We start from the raw sequence: 18,704 nt of genomic DNA, 5'->3' as shown, positions 1-18,704 counted from the left end.
ATTTAGAAATCAGTTGCTGCAACCATGGAGGTTTAAATCTCCTTGCTGCAACTTTATTTTATAACAACTTTGTGCAATCTTTGAAGGGGGTAGGGCAATAATTCTAAGGAAACGAAATATACCGTCAAGTTTAATTTTGTTTTATTGTTTTCAGTGTGCAAGACATACCTTCAGTTTTCAGCATGTTTCAATATTCTGAAACCCTTGTATCATTTTATCTCATATCCAGGAGGCCCAGCAGATTTGTAACAGATAAACCATCAGTATGCCTGAAGTGGACTTTGATGCGGTGTTCGATGCCCTGGACCTCTCCCGCCAAGGGTACCTCCTGCCTGATCAACTCCAGGAGTTCTACCTGGCTCTGTACTATGAACAGGTGGACATCAGACATGCGAAGGCAGCCGTGTCACAGATCTGTGGGCCTGCCGCGCAGGACAGGTGCAGCAAGAAACACTTCGTCGACGTCCTCATGGAACTCGATCGCAGAAAATGCCTTGAAGAAAAGGTCTACTGGGACTTCCAAGCGCTCGACAGGGACGGGAGTCACCGACTCCATCTCAACGATGCATTGCTTCTCTTTCGAGCGACCCACGGCGAGAAGTTCTCGTTTCAAACGTGGAACAAGTTTGTGGCGTCGCGCGTGGATCCCAACGACGACGTCTGTTTTGATGAGATGAAGATGTGGCTGTGCATGCTGCCGGAGGATGGAGACCCGTGTGGGGAGGAAGAGGCAGAGAAGGAGGAGGAGGACCTGATCAACAAGAGGACAGAGATGGACTGGGAGGAACGGGAAGAACTCCTGAAGTTACAGGTGAGACTGAATTCAAACGAGGACCTTGATTCAAACAAGTCAGTATCCTAGACAAGAATGTGTTTTATGGTAAATTTAGTGTTTTCCAACACAAGGTTTGGACTCACATTTTCCAAATGTTGTATATATACCAAGTTAACAACACAGATGAATTTTCATGATAATCCCAGGAATGTACATTTCATCAATTTCTGTGCTGCTTCTAAGAAGTCTGAACAATAACTAATAATTTCTTGGCAGGTGTGATTCTAATTGAAGTACATGTATCTTATTTCTAAAACAACAATGCATATTTTGTAACAGGAAGATGACCATACTCTTGCTGCTGAAGCCAGACAACAACAACAGTACCAGGCAGAGTTCAAGTACCATGGTCACAGGAAACTCAACAGGTTGGTTATAACACTTGAAACCTGTGGAAGTAAATTATCACAATACAATGTATGGTTGTTTGTCGTAAAAGGAAATTTCAATTGCCGATAATTATCAAAGGCAATGTCTTGTTTTACAATGCTGTTAACTTTAGCATGCTTTTCAATTTTTGTTTCTTTCGAAAAACTATCTATGGCCCATTTAAATTTTTTTACATATCGCAACACATTAACAATTTCACAAACATAGATCTACACAGTTACATTATGTAATTACAGGGGCCATTCCCACTGGCTTTTTTGGCTAGATTGTGCTTCCTAGGACTTGATAGGGGCGTTTCATCCCCCCTGGATTTCCTGTGCTACACACTAGGTTTCTTTCCTAGCACTTCTTTGAGGTTTGTCTTCCTCGAGTTTCTGTGCATATGGCCCATTTCAATGATCAACAACCTTCTTATGTTCAGGTGGAACAAAGGAGGTGTTGAGGCCGTTATCTTTGACGATGGGACAGACTGGGGAGAGGACACACAGCAGCGGGCCAGGGACAAGGTGGGCGTCACCGAGCTGCTGGCCGCTCTGGATGAGAAGTACCGTCTACTGAGGGAAAGGCTGTTGGAGGAAATGGCCAAGGTCCACATTGGTGAGTTGCCTTCATAATCAATTAGGCCATGTGAATTTGATTGTATGGATAACATTTGTGCACACATCAATTTATGTCCGTTTCCACACAAAAAAGGTAGTTTTCGGCCATACTGTTTACTGTAAAAAGCAACTGCAGAATGAGAAAATACATTCTATAAATTGCAAAACAATATTTTGGAAAACTGCTACAGAAAGTGGTCAAATTGGTCAAAGTTAAAGTTAAAGTGGTCCCATGCATTGAAGATATGTGGCCCATCTCCCATTCGAAGCCCTTGGGCCACACAAGTGCAAGTCACTACAGCAGGGGGCTGGTTTGCTGGTAGTGATGTGTGTGTTTAACTTCCATACTCTTTCCCAAATGCTGAGTGTTAAGCAGAGAAAGAAGTATGTACCATTTTTAGAGTCTTTGGTATGACCCGGTCGGGGTTCCAACTCACGACCTACCGTATGCAAGGCGAACACTCTACCAATTAGGCCATTTGGTTAACTTGGTTAATTGGTCAGGTGGTCCTTATATAAAGTTGGTCATCTTAGGTACAGATTTAACTAAAATATACATTCGGAGTTAAGATTGTCGCATTTACCAACTGCTTCATTTTGCGTAAACTCACTGCTGGGAGTTGTCATGTATCAGCAAAAATGGGTTGGTGAGAGAATGCTAGATGTTTCATCACACAAATACTAAATAAGTGTTTTCAGGGATTTTCATTTTATTACCAGAAAGTCTTCACAGTGCACAAACTTTCTCTATCTTTCTCACAGGTGAGGGAAACTGGTTGTCCCTGTCGGAGAGTGAGAGACAGGAACAGGTGCTCCAGGTACAGCTGAAGGCCGACCAGCTCTTCCAGAGCAAACAGTTTGATCAGGCACCCACCCTGCCTGGTGGTGGACACCCCCATGACCAGAACCTTCGGGCACTGATGGGAGAGATCTACGACGACCAGAAGAAGAGACACGAGGATCAGATGGAACAGACCAAGAGGTTGATGGAGGAGGGGAAGTCTGATGAGGAGATATTCCAGGTCATGGAGAACAACTACAGAGACTTCATCAGTGGTACGTTTTAGAATGTCTCTTATAGAAGTATCATTCATTGTTGGTTGTCCTCGCATCGCAAAGTTTGTCTTCTTGTTTGTCTGTTTGTTTGTTTGTTTGTTTTGCATAACTGGTAGACTGCCTTTAGGTGTCAAACACCTGGTCCAGTTTTGGACAGTATCAGTACAAGCTGCGTATGACCAGACTGTAAGATGTGATCCATTGGATCCATCCACACCAGGGTGAACCCCTACACTTTTCATAAGTGCGATGGGATCTATAACATGTTTAAGGCGTGGCTCTCCTCAAACACGGGGCCTCCAGCTTTAAGTCCCATCCTCAAGTGCGATAAGCCCGTTACTTACCAGAGGGGAGACAAATTAATATCATAACTTAGTAAGAACACATTGAGATTTTTCCAAATTTTTGATTGTGCTAAGACCATAACACAATAACCCTACAAGTTTTAACACGTGAATGACAGTTAATGGGTATGTCGGTTAAAGTGGTTTATCTTATGTATACCACAGTATACCTGGACATACAAGTTTGCTAATAGTAATATATGACATTTTCAGGGTCAACGACCACAGGTCAACTCCTGAGTGACCTTCAGCAGCGCTACGAGCTGGAAAAGGCGACGCTGCTCGGCAAACTGCAGGCGGATGGTAATGTGGTCCTGGGCGTGCCGGAACGCATCCTGGCACTGGTGTACCTGATGAGGCAGCACAGGTGTGCAAGGGACGAGGGCGGCTTCGACACGGCCCTGCTCGCTACCGGGATAGCAGAGAGGTTCCAGACATACAGGGCTCAAAGGTGACTAAAATACCTGGTATTTCTAAGACCTCATTTGTACCAAAATTTGCGAAATGGGATTCACCCAGTCAAGGGATTGATACTTGTGGCACATCCAATGATGTTGAGCTTATATTAATGGGCATTTATGTTCATGGCACCTGGTCTTTAGTGATCTTTCACTCCCTTAACAGAGACGGGGGGGCACCATAGACTTTCTGCAAGTTATGATCCATAAGCAGCTCACCAAATCATGTGTTCTATCTGCATAACATGACATCACAGAAGCAGTAAATTTCTCATTTTTTGACAAAGACCGGAGTTTGACTATTGAAGATTTGTCCAAAATTTGGTTTAAACACCTCAGTTCACTGTTGCATTACAGTTTTCTACCTTTCAACCTTTTCTACTCCCCCTCCCCCCAGGTTTGACAGTGACCGCAGCAGACAGGAGCAGCTGGCGACGGAGCGGTTGCGTCAGCGGAAGGGCAGGAGACAGCCGCAGGTTCCGGAGGAGGACCACGTCAAGAGCGGGAAGGGGCTGGGGGTCGTTGACCTTCAGCTGGCTGTAGGGAGGGAGGTGACCAGGAAACAGGCAGCTGAGAGAGAGGTGATCAGTGCTACTCTTTCTGTTCATCTTAAAAAAGAAATAGGTGGTCCCTTAGTTTGTCACTTTTCATTGAGATCAAGAGGAAGGAGGGAAGGTTTAGACAAATCTATCAAGATACAGATTACATGATCAAAGTAACAATAAATCTATAAACATGGAGTGGTATCCTTACATAATGTGTCACAAAAACACATAATTATAACAGGGTGAAAGTCCATGTCCGTTCGTTCTGGTTATTTCTGTTACTGTAAGAGTCTCTTATAGAAGTCAGAGCTGGGGCCTGTAAACTGGAAAGCCTGCAACAACATAGAATATTGCCTTGTGGACTAATTCTTTGTGTCCTAAATCATTCATATGAAGCTAGTAGGTACCCATCTGAGTAATGTGGCTATTGTATTTCCGTTTAACCTCCTTGATCACAGGACCCCCGTTTTAGGTCCCTTCCGAAAGACGAATGCAGCTCCAACCAGCATGCCTTTCTCCGAATGGTTTGCATTGTGCTAACTAAAGATATCTTCTCTTGTTGCACAGCTCCTTATCCAGCTGGTTCAAGGTCGGGAGGCGACTCATGCCATCAAGACGGCGCGGAAGATGAGCCAGGAGCAGCAGGAGGAGAGGCTGAAGGAGCTGCGCAGGAAGAGGAACCAGTGGCGCGCCCGGGGGTCAGAGTTCAAGGTCACACACAGGAGTGCTCACCATAAGATTCTACAGGTCAGTCTAAGGTGTCATGTTGATAGTTGTCAGATTGTTTTTTCCTTTACCTTTACCTGTAACTACTACTGTCAGTTAGTAAAATTGTTTGAATCAGTTTCATTTTGTTTGTTTGTTTGGTCCCTTTCATGCCATAGCCCTGCCCACCTCTGTCAAACGTAAAAAATGCAAAATAAAAGCATAGAAATGCAATATTTGACAGACATGCACCCACTCTCTCATTGGTTGAACAACTAATTGCCATCTCTAATTGGTTGACCTGGATTGGTCTATCGGCACAGAGGGCAGAAAGTTAGTATTTTTTCTGTTTCTGTAGCAATATTTTAGAAGTATAATACAGTGAGGGGTTGCTAGCCCGTTGCCCAGTTTTTAGCACCTTTACTTTAGTTATTTTATTTTTATTTTCATTATATCTCCTCTAACTTTGTATTTTAAAAATAATCTTCCAGGAGGCGGCTGGTCTGTACTGGGAGAGCCGTAGGGACGCCCTGGGAGGCAGGAGTGTACAGGACGGTGTGGTGTCAGCCTCCGTGTTAGCAGACGTGCAGCAGAAACAGGACATGGAGTGGACCAACGCACTACTGGGCATGCAGGGGAAGGTAGGCCAGGAACATACATGAAAGTAAAATAGTTGGACAGAGGACTTTCTCTGGCATGTTTTTCCTTCACACCAAGACAGCGAAGTATTGTTTTTGGTCTCTGTGTTTTCGTGTGTGTGTGTGTATGACCACTATGTGTACCTTTGAATGTGTGTGTGCATTGCATGTGCCTGTGTGTATGTCTGATTGTCTTGTTTCTGCTTGTATAGAAAAAGGGGAGGTTAGCACTCAAGATTTTGAGGATTCATAACTCCCTTGCCAAATTAAATGGAATGAATGAGTTATGTGCACACGGTTAGGAGTCAAAGCCCCATATACATTGGCATGACAAAGGTTTAACAAATGTTTACTTTGGGGAGTAAAAGTAGTTTGTCATTTCCCAGTCTGCTAAGGAGCTGAACCACCAGCGTAAGCAGGAGCAGCGCGCGTGTCGTGAGGAGTGGCTGGACCAGCTGTCTGCCGTGGTGCTGGGCACATTTGAGCTGACCGACCAGGAGAAGGTGCTGTACACCGCTGTGGAGGAGAAATATGATGCCCTCAGGTCAGTAACTACATGGTACCAGTAAGTAACAGTAACAGTAAGTAACAGTAACCTTGTGCTGGGCACATTTGAGCAGACAGACCAGACACACCAAACAAGCCATAGAAACTTCACTACATTCCTTTTGAATTTGTTCTTTTTAGTTTTGCCTTGTTCCTTCCCATCCTTCTGTTTCATCGTCAGCTGTCCTGTTAAACTAAAAAAAAATGACCTAAAAACCTTTCTTCTGTTTGTTACAGAGAGAAGCTGTTTGTGGTGTCCATCCTGACCAATACGTCGCTGCCCGAGGAGGAGAGACAACATGAGCTGGCCCGCATGAAGGCCAAGGAACAGAACCTGAGACGGGAGGCCAACACCGAGGACATGGCTGAGCTCTTAGGGCAGCACTTCAAGGTACTGTAAATGCAGAAATGTTCCCGGTGGTTTTATGTTCGCGGTTCTCGTGGGGAACTCTTTACCGTGAACTTAAAACTACCATGAAAAATCAATATCAAAATTTTCGAAATCAATATCAAAGATCATAATATCACAAAGAAGGGCATGCTCCTCAGTTTGGAAACTGAAAACATGACATCAGGAATCTTTTTGCTTTGTAAAGCATACCTTGTTGTATTCATTAAACATTTATGAATACTTGTTTTTTTTCAATACAATGACACTGCTGTGATGAGCAAACTGTCCACTTATTGTATTAGACAGTCACAGCCCCTATGTAATTCTGCCACTGCTGAAAGCTAACTCCGCCCATCTTAGACTCCTCCTGGGATCATGAAGCTGATGGGTGAGCTGAGACTGGCGTTCGAGAAGCGGGTCTTCCGACACCTGAAGGACACTGGGAAGACTGCTGCTGACCTGGAAGACAACTTTGGTGAGTGATAAAAATTATGTCTGTCATTAACTTTCATAGCATGTTAAAATGATAATTTGGAGGGTTATGAATGGATTTCTATGATCTTTGACAAATATAATATGCAAAATAGAAACCTTTTAAGGACATCAACTGGGAATGCCAAGAGAAAGATGGAAAGACAGCAGAAAAGAGACACTAACGAAGAATAGAATCAGCAGATGTGGCAGACCTGAGTAGGAGATGGTCTTCCAAGACCAAGCAGACTGGAAGAAACAATCCTCAGTCTGACGGAACAAAGGCCAACATGGGGCAGATATCACTAAAGATAAGAAGGTTTTTGATAAGTATTAACGTTTCTTTCTCATATTTTTTAAACAACAAGACCTAGAAGAGCCTGCCTGCCCCGAGATGTCAGCCAACCCGCTGGCTGAGCTGCACGAGAGGTTTGAGGAGGAGATCGAGCTGATCCTGACCTTGCTGCACGACAGCCAGGACAGTCACGAGGCCATCTACCAGTCGGAGCTGGTATGGCAGCGCAGGGAGAAACACAGGGTGGAGAAGGAGGGGATGTTCATCCCAGCAGCCCTCATCGTGGGGCTGGCAGAGAGGCTACGGGCGTGGACCAATGCCAGGTAAGTAGTAAGTTCAAAAGTGTTCAGAGACTCAGAGAGTCAAATTTCTCTTTTTTGTTTGGACAGTTCTGTACATTTAAGTTCAGTTGTTTTGGGAGGTAATTTTCTTAAAGTATGAAATTAATACAACTTACTAGATTTTTAGATATTCCTGCATCCTTTATCAGACCCAATTATTTCAGTCATGTGACTTCTGCTACTGTTCATTTTAAACTACATTGCACCCTTTACCAAATCTTCTTTGATATTGCGTTATGTGCTTTTGCTGAGAAGTAGTGCTAGAGACATCTCTACATATGTATGATCCCCAATCTCTGACACCACAGCACAGAGGATTAGAAATATTACACATAGGTGTACGTGAACTTGACGACAAGAATGTGTGTTTTATCAGATCTGTAGCAGACAAAGCGCGTTACCAGTCTGTGGCAGAGGAGCGCATGGCGCACTATGCCTATGAGAAGACCAACCTGCAGGAGGAACTGAATGCAGATGATCGCAGAGACCCCAGTGAAGGTCTCTACAATTCTTTTATGAAGGCAGTTATGATGAGAAATACCTGTTTTTTAACCTAGGAAAGGCTGTGTTGAATGACATGGCCAATGCGTTAATATGGTTTATGAATCATAAATATTGAATATCAAGCATTATTTCCATCTATCCTATATATAGATGCAAAGTGAGTTTTGAAAAGGGCTTTAAGGTAGCAAAATATTGGCCAAAATGGTGATTTAAAAGTGATTCTCAAATCAAAGTTTTTCTTTCTCTTGTTATATTACAGGTGACGTGATTGGTTGGCAGCAGGCGGTTCTGCGTGCGCTGGACAACAAACACCTGGCGGAGCGACACCTGCTGCTGGGTCTCCTGGGAGACGAGACCAGCGAGGAGCTACGGGAGGTCGCCGCGGAGATGGACAGCGACGAGAGACGCAAGCGCCTGGTGGAGGTCAAGATGAAGAAGAGGAAGTTTGACCTTGAATCAGAAGGTAGGGACTGATTCTGGTGATTTTTATCTGAGCTGAGACAAAGAACAACGTCTTAAAGAATTCATATAGAAATCTGTTTAAGAATCCATCTGTCTTTACCAGAATATACTTACAAAATTCATACTTGGGGCTCAAAATGTTCCAATGATATTTGCCTACGAGTCCTAATTTGTACAATTTGTCATTGGGGAAATCATTTTAACATACTGACTTTTTTAATTTGGAAAAGGCAATACATATAGTTAGCTGTATCAGATTATATCTATTAGTTTTTGAGTCTTTTGAGACTTACAACACTCACTCACTCACTCATACACATGGGATAAATTATAACAGCATTCCTCCTTCTTTCAGCTTCAAGAGACGAGAACTTCAGCGTTCTTGAAGAAGCCGCTGCTCTCAAAAGTGTCGCAAGAAAGTTCTGTCTGGAGAACAAGCACCCTGCGCGGGAGATCACCCATCGCTACGTCACCACCACGCTTCTGGCCGACCTGCACGAGGAACAGGACCTGGAGGCACAGGCTGTGTTTGCAACACTCGCCTCTAAGGTGGGGACATCTGTACTTATGTGTAAAATATGTCAAAATACCAGTGAGAGTACTTACATGTAATTAAGTGTAGGAGTTTAAAAGGTAATCTGATACTGTGTGATATTTGTTCAAGTCTTGTCTGACTAGAAGGATTTGTGCCAGAAAATCCTAGGGAACTGTGTCTGTACATGTTATGGGACCCGTAGTTAACCTTTTTTTTCCCAATGATCACTATGTAACAAGACCCGAAGGCCACTCGAAGGTTTCAAGTTACCCATTAGGTAAATAGGACCCGAATTCAAAAATATTGTGATTGAGACAAGCTCGACGGAGGCTGTAACCCTTACCTCATGTGTGGAAGTCTAACATAGAAGTCTTGGGAAAATGTATGAAATTGTTGTTTTTGTGCCCCGCACAGTCTGAAGCTGAGTTGAGACGTCTGCGTGAACAGCAGACAAAGCTGCGGCAGTGGAACGCTGGAGACAACGTGCTGATCATCCTTACCAGGTTTGAGGACAGCGGAGGCAGTGATCTCATGAGGGTAAGTGGTTTGAAAGTTCTATAATCTAACTGTAGCAAGAAATTTAGTGTGTAGTTGTATGTATGTTTGTGTGTGTTTGTGTGTGTGAATGGGTCTGAATGTGTGTGATTATATGTATGTTTGTGTGTATGTGTGTGTGTGTGTGTATACAATCATGTTTGTTTCTGTGTGTGTGTGTGTATATATATGTGTGTGTGTCTCTGTGTGTGTGTGTTTCAATTTTTGTCTGTGTGTGCAATGTTCTTCCATGTTTGCTGCCCTATGCTAAATTTTTATCCTTTGCAAAGCTGTGCATTTATGTAAAAACATGCATGTAAGTTCGCAAATCCTCCCTTGTTCTTTGCTGTGCAGATACTCCAGAGGAAGCATGAGAAGGAGCGCGCCTTCCTGAGCAAACTGCTGCAGGACCGCGGGCGCCAGGACCTGTGGGACGCTGCCACGGTCATGTCCTCCGTACAGAAGCAGGAGAGACTCCTGGAGCTGACCACCGCACTCAGAACTGCAGAGAGAGGTAAGCTTTGTTTGTTATTAATCATGATAGATGTAATAATGATGATATTTTTTTCTGCCACCCATGGGCAATGCAAGTTATAAAACGAGAAACAATAAAACAATACAGGTAGTAGACTATACAAAAAAGATAACAATAAGATAACTTAAATTTGTAGTAATAATTGATAGAGGACAACAATAATCAAAAGTAATCAAGTTATTGAATCAAATTGATAACACAAGATACAAAATTCACTGACTTACTCACAGCATGGTTACATGCATCTTTTGACTTTGTTTGATTTCAATGTTGTTGAGTTTGAGGCTGTGACAAAACTAAATTCCAACAACACTCTAAGAAAGCCTTTTCCATAACAAGATAGCTGAGTTTTGTACCACGTATGCACAACTATTCCCAGGAGGCCTTCAGTTTGCGATCATATGACGATTGTACGACGCATGTGATCGGAGCCTTACTTATCCTCTTGCATAGAGACAATAGAGCCAACAAGGTAGATATGTACCCCTGTATGTTGAAGTGATACACATTTAAAATTGATTACAAAATACACAGAAGAAGAAAGATAATTACAATGTTTGATTCATATTTTGCATGATGGCTAACAGCATTTGAAAATGTCTTCATGAAGTCATTTTTCTATTCTTACTCTCACTTGCAAGGTCTTGCAATTTTTGTCACAAAGCCATGATATACCCCACATCTGTGAAAGTCATGTTTTGATGGATGTACATGTTTTGTTATCCCCAGGTAAGGCTGGGACAGGTGAGTACAGGAAGGTCCTACAAGAAGCCGCCATTGTCAAGTTCCAGAGCCGGAAATCTTCCCTGGAGAAGGAGAAGGGAGTGGGCGTGTCCAATGACGATGTGGTGGTGTCGGTCCTGAAGGATCTGTACCATGAACAGGACAAGGATCAGAAGAACGTGATCGAACAGTCCTCAGTCATGGTGAGAAATCAGCTGGAAAGACATTTTGAACAAGAGTTCGGAGACCTCGTGCCTCTGTGAAATGTTCAGAGCTTTTGTAAGTTTCTTGCTTCATCTCGGTTATGGAAAAAGGTTGAAATTACCAGCAGAGTGGGAATTGCAGACACACAACAAGACAAACAAACAAACGTAGACCGAAAACAATACTTTTGTTTTCAAAGATGTAATGATAGAGATGTGAGGACACCATAGAAATGGATTGATAGATATAACTTGGGAGTAGTAATATTTTATTACCAGTTTTCCATATTTCCTAGGGAAGTCTTCTGCCCTCTTTCTCTCTCTCTCATGAATTGCTGTTGTCAACTAGAACATCAAGCAAAACTATTCAACAAAAAGTCTTAAACTGAACTGTCTTGAAGTTTGTACCTTAAAGTTTGTATCTCATTAGGAGTCAATTTTACAGAATACATTGTACATTGTAGCAGTTTACATCTCATGTCAAATATCCCACCCTCCCACTCACTTCCCCTTCTTTTCCTTTGGAAAATACCCACTGAATATACACTGAATTGTAGTACACACTGAATTAAAGTACAGTGTCTGTATCATCATTTCTAATAATGGTATCTCTGTCCTGTTTAGGGAGAGCCCACCCTGGCAGGTGTACAGAAGCAGTGTCTGGAGCTGCTGAAACAGGGACGCTCCGAGAACGTCAGCATCGTCGTCCTGGCCGCCGAGGTCACCAAGGAGGCCGGGCAGGAGGAACTGATTGACGCTCTGGAAGGGAAGTATGATGCCCTGAGGGACAAGCTTATTGCTGAAGCACTCGCCAAGCAGGTACTGTGTCATATCACCTGATTATGTTGGATCTGTGACCTTGTATTGCTGGCTGTTGCAAAACCTTAAGGCATAGTTTTACCTGGAACATTGTTTCATTGGTCAACAAGTCTTCTCTGGTAATTTTGATCTTATGCTGCTTTAATCCAAGGAGGAAGGAGGCTCTAATCAAATCTTCCAGTGTATTGAAGCCCTATCTTTTGCCATCTGCTGTTAAAGAAAAAAACTGACAAAAGACGCAAAACTTACTCGTTGAATACATGTATTTCATCTACAGATGGGTGAGGCAGAGTGGTCCCTGCTGTCAGAGCAAGAGCGACAGGCGAGGCTCATCAAGATGAAGCTGGAACAGCGGAAGCTTCGGCAGGAGGGACGCCAGGAGGAGGCAGACGCCATCTTGGCACAGCTCCTTAAAGGTATGTATTGTACTCTATGTAAGATTAGGACAATATAGAAAGTAGATTATCCTACCATCTCTTTATATCTTATAAGTTAGATCAACCCCAAAGAATTGATATGAGTGATTCCAAAGAAGAAGATCTTCATGACATCTGCATCTATCCCACTCTAGGGGACCTACCAGTGTACATATAGAATACAACACGGGATATTCTGTATCACCCGAGGTACCAGCCCGACCCGCGGGAGGGCTGGGACCAAGGGTGATGCGGAATACAACGTCTTGTATCTTATTTATATCTTACCTTGGTCATAACTACCCGAGAAAACACACATTTCAATGCGGAATGCACCAGAAGTTGAGGGAGTTTTGTGTCCTCGAAAAAGAAACTGTAACAACATTGATTCTAACCTCCAAATCTGGTATTCGAATTTCCGACGGCGGCGCAACTGGCGCGCTCGAAATGCATTCAAAATATTCCATGGAAGCCTGTATGATAACACTCCCGAACCCTATGTGATACGGATAGTTATTACACGGTCCGGAACATCCGTATCAGGCCCAGGTATGACATAAAGTATGTTGTTACATGTATTTACAGTAGGAGGATCTAGTTTGAGATGGCTTCTGAAACTCAGCAGACCTTGTGCAGGTTGTTTTTTCACAGTTCACAAACACCAAAAGTACAAAATAATGATGCAAATATGCTCCAAAGTGATTGTTTATTAATAATAAATGATATTATGCACATGTCATTCGCATGAAGATTTTGCTCTCGAGAATATTTTTAATTTTGGTGCCAAAATCTTACAAAGAGTTCCTTTAAAGACCAACAGAACCTTGAGAGCCTGATGGGAGACACTCGGGCGGAGCAGGAGAGGAAGCTGAAGGAGCGGCTGGCCAGGAGGAAGAAGAGGCTGGAGGAGGGGATGACGGAGGAGGAGGCGGAGCGCCTGGAGCAGGAGGAGATCCAGGAGGAGGAGGAGGAGAAGAGGAAGCAGCTGTCCGCCAACATCCTGGCAGATCTAGAGAAGAGATATGAAGAGGTATGGAAATTGTCTTCTTTGAAAAAATGTGGGAAATTTTCTTGCTTTTTGATATTCTGATAAAGGACAGATCAATTTAATTACTTCGTGAAAAAATGCAATTTCCCTAACAATGGAATGAATGGGAAACTGTTATTCTGTGCAGTCAATGGAATCTTGCAACAACCTGTTGTGCAATTAACTGGCTTCTTCTGTATTTGTGCACTAGTACAATGTACTTGCTACATTTGCATATTACTGAAGAGACACAATAGCACATTTTAAAGAGTGAACACTAGCATTGTCCCGGTGTATGGAACAACTAGCTTCTTTTGATACGTAACCCAAATCACTTGAAATTCTTGTTTCCAATCTAAAGACTTTATGACTACAATGCATTTTCCAAAGTACACATGCTGGGTTATCATGTGGAAAAGCACCAAACACCTTGACTGCTCCTTTTGATGTTGTGTCCGAATCTTGTCTTCAATGTAAAGACTTTGGTTTGTGATCATTTTACGAAGTTTGCCTGATTGGTTTGTCTCCAGGAAAAGGAAGCCCTGTTGGCCAGCCTGAAGTCTGCAGACGCGCAGGTTGACAGCGAGAGGAAACGGCAGGCGGAGCTGACCAGACTGAGGCTGGAGCAGCGACGAGCACGACAGGAGGACAACTTTGAGGCAGCTGCCATCGTGATGGGACTGGCACAGTCAAGCGAAGCTGCGTAAGACCTTTTTTGTTTGTTTCACATAACTGGTAAACTGCCTCTAGGTGTAACACACCAGTTTTGTACAATAATTACAACCTGGGTAGGACCTGACTGTAAGGATGGATCCCTATTGTCTTTGATAAGTGTGTCATGGTGGGATCTTAAACATTCTCGAGGTGTTGCTCTCCTGAAACACGTGACCTCTGGCTTACCACAAAGTCTTTTTCCCTTCTGTAAAACAGTGAGACAGTAAAAGTGGACTAGCAATCTTACAAGATCGCTTAACATCTTGGGTTTGCCATGCATCTAATGTCAGCAATCTTCATTCTTCTCCTGTGTTGTAGAAAAGAGAAGGAGAGATGTCGACAAGTGTCCACCTCTACATAAAGACCACTTGGCCAATGTGACCACTTTTTGGTGGCCCTTAGATGATTTTATCAACTGACACAATTAATTAGAATCCTGTCCACTATGACCACCTGTCCATATAAACCATATTTCATAGCTCCCCTGAGTGATCTTCGTTTGGACTGTACCTATACTTGAAACTTTTTGTTGTTTTCCTGGTGTTTAGAAAAGAGAAAGAGAGGGCTCGCCAGGAGCAGCTGGCTCGAGAAAGACTGGAGGAGAGGAGGAGGAAGAGGAAGGAGGGGCACGGGAAGGTGGAGCCTACGGAGGAGGCAGTACCGGTACCCGAGGATGAGGAGGACACCCTGGCCTGGCAGGAGGCGGTTGTCAGGGAGATGGAGAAGAAGCACACAGAGGAGAGGAATAAACTGGTGGAGGTGAGATAACAAATTTAACTATTTCTTTGCAATCCTAACTACTGATTCTTGGCACTGGCATACTCCTTCTCTATAAGGAGATTACCGAGAGTTTGGACCCATTGCTTTATCTGTTGATAAATGACTATGAACTGCTATTTAGACGCTTATTGGTATCAGTGTTCATGAAAGAATACAAACTCACACTTTTAATGCATTGAGAGATGAAGGATAGATACATTTCTAATTGTCTAACTCTAAGTCAACAGTGCACTAGAAGAGATGGAAGCTGAGGACCTCTTTGTGTTGACAATTGTTGAAGAAATGAACACACTGAACACACTGTTGTGTGTACCTAAAACAAAATCATAGCCCAGATTATGTGCTGAGGAAGTGCTGGGGAAGGAATAAACAAAATATGAGAATCTGAAAGAAGCTACTTTTTGTTCTGTACAGCTCCTGCAGACAGAGGGAGCCTCGGGCAGCTCCGGTCGACAGAAGGCCCAGGCTGTGACGGAGCAGGACAGACAGGACCGGCTGTTTGAACTGAGCGAGATCAGGAGGGACTGGAGGGAACAGAGCTCGGCTGAACTGTCTGAAACGCAGGATGAACAGGAGGAGATATTTGAGGTTATTACTGTCCATTGATTGTCTTAGACAGCTGACCAAGTAATTGTATCATTAAGATCACATTCTAGAGATTTGAATTTGTTTGCAAGATCTTTTTTCAGAGAAGCGTTACCAAACCTAGTGGCTTTTTCCCTTAGGAGTCCACTGCCCTGCGAGTGGAGTGCTGTCTGGTGGCCCTGCAGTCTGCTGCGGAAGGAAAGTCGTTGAGCGATGACGACGTTCACGTCTCACTGTTGGCAGACCTACAGCAGCACCAGGACAAGGAGAGCCACTACCTGCTGCAGGACCTGGCGACTAAGGTAGCTTGATTAACCCTTGTCCTGCTGGGCTCATATATATGCATGGGTTGCACATACAGTGTTTGTATGTGGGTCCCGTATATGTACGGGTTGGGGGTATTTCTCAACTGAACGTGCCATATCGCAGCAAAACCCACCCGATGCAGAAGTAACTACAGCTGTATTTTCTCAAATAAAGTACGCATTTTTTAAACATTTCAAAGTTTAAAAGGCATCACAAGTCATTGCCAAAGTCAGATTTTGTATCAGAGCAACACATCAAGAAAATAAGAATTTATATTATTTTATTGAAAAAATGGACTTGGAATTTGCCCCAACATTGTATAATACAGCAACAATATCCAACAGTAAACAAAAGTATCTAAGAGACTATACCATATAACCATAATGGCAGAACGTATCCTTCTTGACTAACCGTCTCCCACTATCACAATCAGACAATTGCCACGCTGAAACAAGTGAAGATGGTGCAGTACCGAGCGCGTGCAGACAGGTGGTGCGATAACGTTGCGGCCGTACTGTTGACGGGAGGAAGGCCCAAGTCTCCGGAGGAGGGAGGTTCTGAAGGAGAACTGGTGAAGGCACTGGAGGACAAGTATGATGCCCTGAGGGACAAGCTCATCATGCAGGTGAGGGGAAGAGTCTTCTGTGTTTCTTATCTCTCAAGAAAACTGATGTATGTTAAACTAAACTATTGTCTTTTTGAAAACATGCTGGGAGATTATCATTGATGTGTAACCAAAGACATACAACTTTGTTTCTGAAGAAAGAGCATATTGAAAGATTTATTTTTCATTTCATGGAAAATTTCTTCAATAAACAGTCAAAGAGTTAGCATAAGAAAGGTGGAGACTGCCAACATCTGCTTGACATATAGACAAACACATCTGTCTCAGCACATTGAAGGTTGTGAGGCACGACTGACTGAACGAACGACTGATCAACCGACCGACCAAACGACCGACTGACAAAACGAATGAACGAATGAAAACTATATCTCCATTTTTACGCAGATGATAAACACTTAAAAAACGATTAATACTTCCCAACCATGTACCTCCCCTTAGGCCCTGATAGACACGATGGGTGAGGCCGAGTGGGCGGCCCTGTCGGAGAAGGAGAGGCAGGCCCGCCTGGTGAAGATGAAGCTGCAGGAATGTCTAACATTAATACTTCCCAACCATGTACCTCCCCTTAGGCCCTGATAGACACGATGGGTGAGGCAGAGTGGGCGGCCCTGTCAGAGAAGGAGAGGCAGGCCCGCCTGGTGAAGATGAAGCTGCAGGAACGTCGGCTCAGGCAGCAGGGCAAGTTTGACGAGGCTGCCGCTCTCCTGGGGGAGGGGATCAAGAACCAAGAGGGTGAGAAAGGCTCTAAGCAACATTTTGAATTTCAAATCAAGATGTTATTTTGAAGTACTGTATGACGATCAGGTGCTACTGCCATCACAAGAGGGTTTAAAATGGCTTTTGTTATCTCCAGTACAAGTTACAATGTGCTTTGCATTTTACAATGTCTGATTGCTGCAACCTGGAAGTTTGTCAACATCATCCCAGGGTGATATTTGATTGTGGGCCCCAGATATTCTTTAACTGAAAAGACATTGTGTCTCTAAAGCCGTTTGATGGTACTGTTTTAGTGCTACTGGTGTTAGACATAGACCAGTATCATGTGATGTTGAGGATTTCATGTTTGCGAGTCTTTTGTCAAAGTTCTGCAAAGGGCAATTACAGCCTTGAAAGGGAAGGGCGGTTTTAGTTTTATCGGCTGAGATGACATCATGGAATGATTTTCAGAGCTGGCCAGGCTGCTGGGAGAGGCTAGGACAGACCAGAAGAAGCAGCTGGAGGAGAAGCTGGCACGACGACGGCAGCTGAAGGCTGAGAGGGAGGCTCAGGGACTCGCCACGGACGATGCCACACTGGATGAGATTCAGGAGGAGGAGGAAAAGAAGAACCTTCCCAAGGTAGACAGCTCAAGTTGTAGAAAAAATGTTAGGATGTTTTTATACCCGCCACGCAGTCAACAAGCTTCAGTTGTATTTCTTGATCACCAGAAGATTGCCCAATTTGAAAATCGACTAAAAACTTACTCTATCTTGCTATCAGGCAGATCCCTAAAAACCGTGTGATGATTGAGAGAGCACCACGCAAATTACTGCTAGAAGTGTTATTTAGAGCTTACAGACTTGTCGGACCATCAATTTGTCTGCTGTCTGACAGGGGTATCAGAAAATACAAGGGAAAAGAAGATGCATTTGCACATTTTCACCCACCAATTTGCACTTCATAAACACAATGAATGTTTTCATCTTGTGAGAACGGCCCGAGGAAATTACCTGTAATTGCTCAATCTTTCTCTGACATACATGTACATTTTGTAAGAGCACTCAAAGTGCATTTGAATGATGGACAATAGATTTTGAAATTAAGTCTTCAGTCTATTCTACAAACCTGTAGGCTGTAACCAGCAAATGTATAATTTTGCATAGAACATCCTGGCAGAACTTCAGAACAATTTTGAGGCAGAGAAAGAGGCCCTGCTGGCCAGCCTGCGCAACCAGGACGAGAGGTTTGCCTCGGAGAGGAACCGTCAGTTGGAGCTCGCCCGTCTGCGCCGAGAACAGAAGCGTCTGAACCAGGAGGACAAGTTCGACAGCGCCGCCATCGTATTCAGCATCGCAAGGAGGAACGAAGCAGCAAAGGAAGCAAAGTAAGTATCTTTTTATTCAAGATTGCAATATTGAATGTTTTGCAGTATTTTGCATTCTTTCGTTTGTTCAGACCCTTGTAGTGTTTAGTGGCACTTAGGGCAGAAAGTTTCCTTGCTGTTTCAATAGCAGGGTTATAATTTTGCAGGGAGGGGTTGCTAGCCCTTCCCTTTTAACGTGCTCAAGGCACCTCCTCAAGGCACCTCCTTGAACACATTTAATTACTGTCTATAATGATGAT

The 18,704-nt window shown here is 43.6% G+C and overlaps 1 protein-coding gene across 3 annotated transcripts in view; it reads left to right on the top strand.

Annotated features, from left to right (window-relative positions):
• LOC136434770 (trichohyalin-like) overlaps window positions 1-18,704 on the top strand; it is a 33,117-nt gene that overhangs the window by 347 nt on the left and 14,066 nt on the right. For all 3 annotated transcript variants that reach the window (XM_066427813.1, XM_066427814.1, XM_066427812.1), the window contains exons 2-30: window positions 230-811; window positions 1,115-1,203; window positions 1,647-1,822; window positions 2,587-2,880; window positions 3,438-3,675; window positions 4,080-4,263; window positions 4,795-4,974; window positions 5,424-5,573; window positions 5,957-6,114; window positions 6,354-6,507; window positions 6,868-6,982; window positions 7,347-7,596; window positions 7,991-8,112; window positions 8,378-8,581; window positions 8,936-9,129; window positions 9,530-9,652; window positions 10,004-10,163; window positions 10,914-11,110; window positions 11,735-11,929; window positions 12,207-12,345; window positions 13,158-13,375; window positions 13,903-14,075; window positions 14,635-14,845; window positions 15,281-15,454; window positions 15,592-15,753; window positions 16,191-16,382; window positions 16,952-17,114; window positions 17,550-17,719; window positions 18,245-18,465. In XM_066427813.1, the coding sequence (XP_066283910.1) occupies window positions 266-811; window positions 1,115-1,203; window positions 1,647-1,822; window positions 2,587-2,880; window positions 3,438-3,675; window positions 4,080-4,263; window positions 4,795-4,974; window positions 5,424-5,573; window positions 5,957-6,114; window positions 6,354-6,507; window positions 6,868-6,982; window positions 7,347-7,596; window positions 7,991-8,112; window positions 8,378-8,581; window positions 8,936-9,129; window positions 9,530-9,652; window positions 10,004-10,163; window positions 10,914-11,110; window positions 11,735-11,929; window positions 12,207-12,345; window positions 13,158-13,375; window positions 13,903-14,075; window positions 14,635-14,845; window positions 15,281-15,454; window positions 15,592-15,753; window positions 16,191-16,382; window positions 16,952-17,114; window positions 17,550-17,719; window positions 18,245-18,465 (5,552 nt within the window). In that variant the 5' untranslated portion in view covers window positions 230-265. The remainder of the gene's footprint in view (window positions 1-229; window positions 812-1,114; window positions 1,204-1,646; window positions 1,823-2,586; window positions 2,881-3,437; window positions 3,676-4,079; window positions 4,264-4,794; window positions 4,975-5,423; window positions 5,574-5,956; window positions 6,115-6,353; window positions 6,508-6,867; window positions 6,983-7,346; window positions 7,597-7,990; window positions 8,113-8,377; window positions 8,582-8,935; window positions 9,130-9,529; window positions 9,653-10,003; window positions 10,164-10,913; window positions 11,111-11,734; window positions 11,930-12,206; window positions 12,346-13,157; window positions 13,376-13,902; window positions 14,076-14,634; window positions 14,846-15,280; window positions 15,455-15,591; window positions 15,754-16,190; window positions 16,383-16,951; window positions 17,115-17,549; window positions 17,720-18,244; window positions 18,466-18,704) is intronic.

The sequence above is a fragment of the Branchiostoma lanceolatum genome, chromosome 5 (genome assembly GCF_035083965.1).
Source record: "Branchiostoma lanceolatum isolate klBraLanc5 chromosome 5, klBraLanc5.hap2, whole genome shotgun sequence".
Lineage (NCBI taxonomy): Eukaryota > Metazoa > Chordata > Leptocardii > Amphioxiformes > Branchiostomatidae > Branchiostoma > Branchiostoma lanceolatum.
The sequence above is the reverse complement of the archived record's forward strand: the minus strand, read 5'-3'. Positions and strand labels throughout refer to the sequence as shown.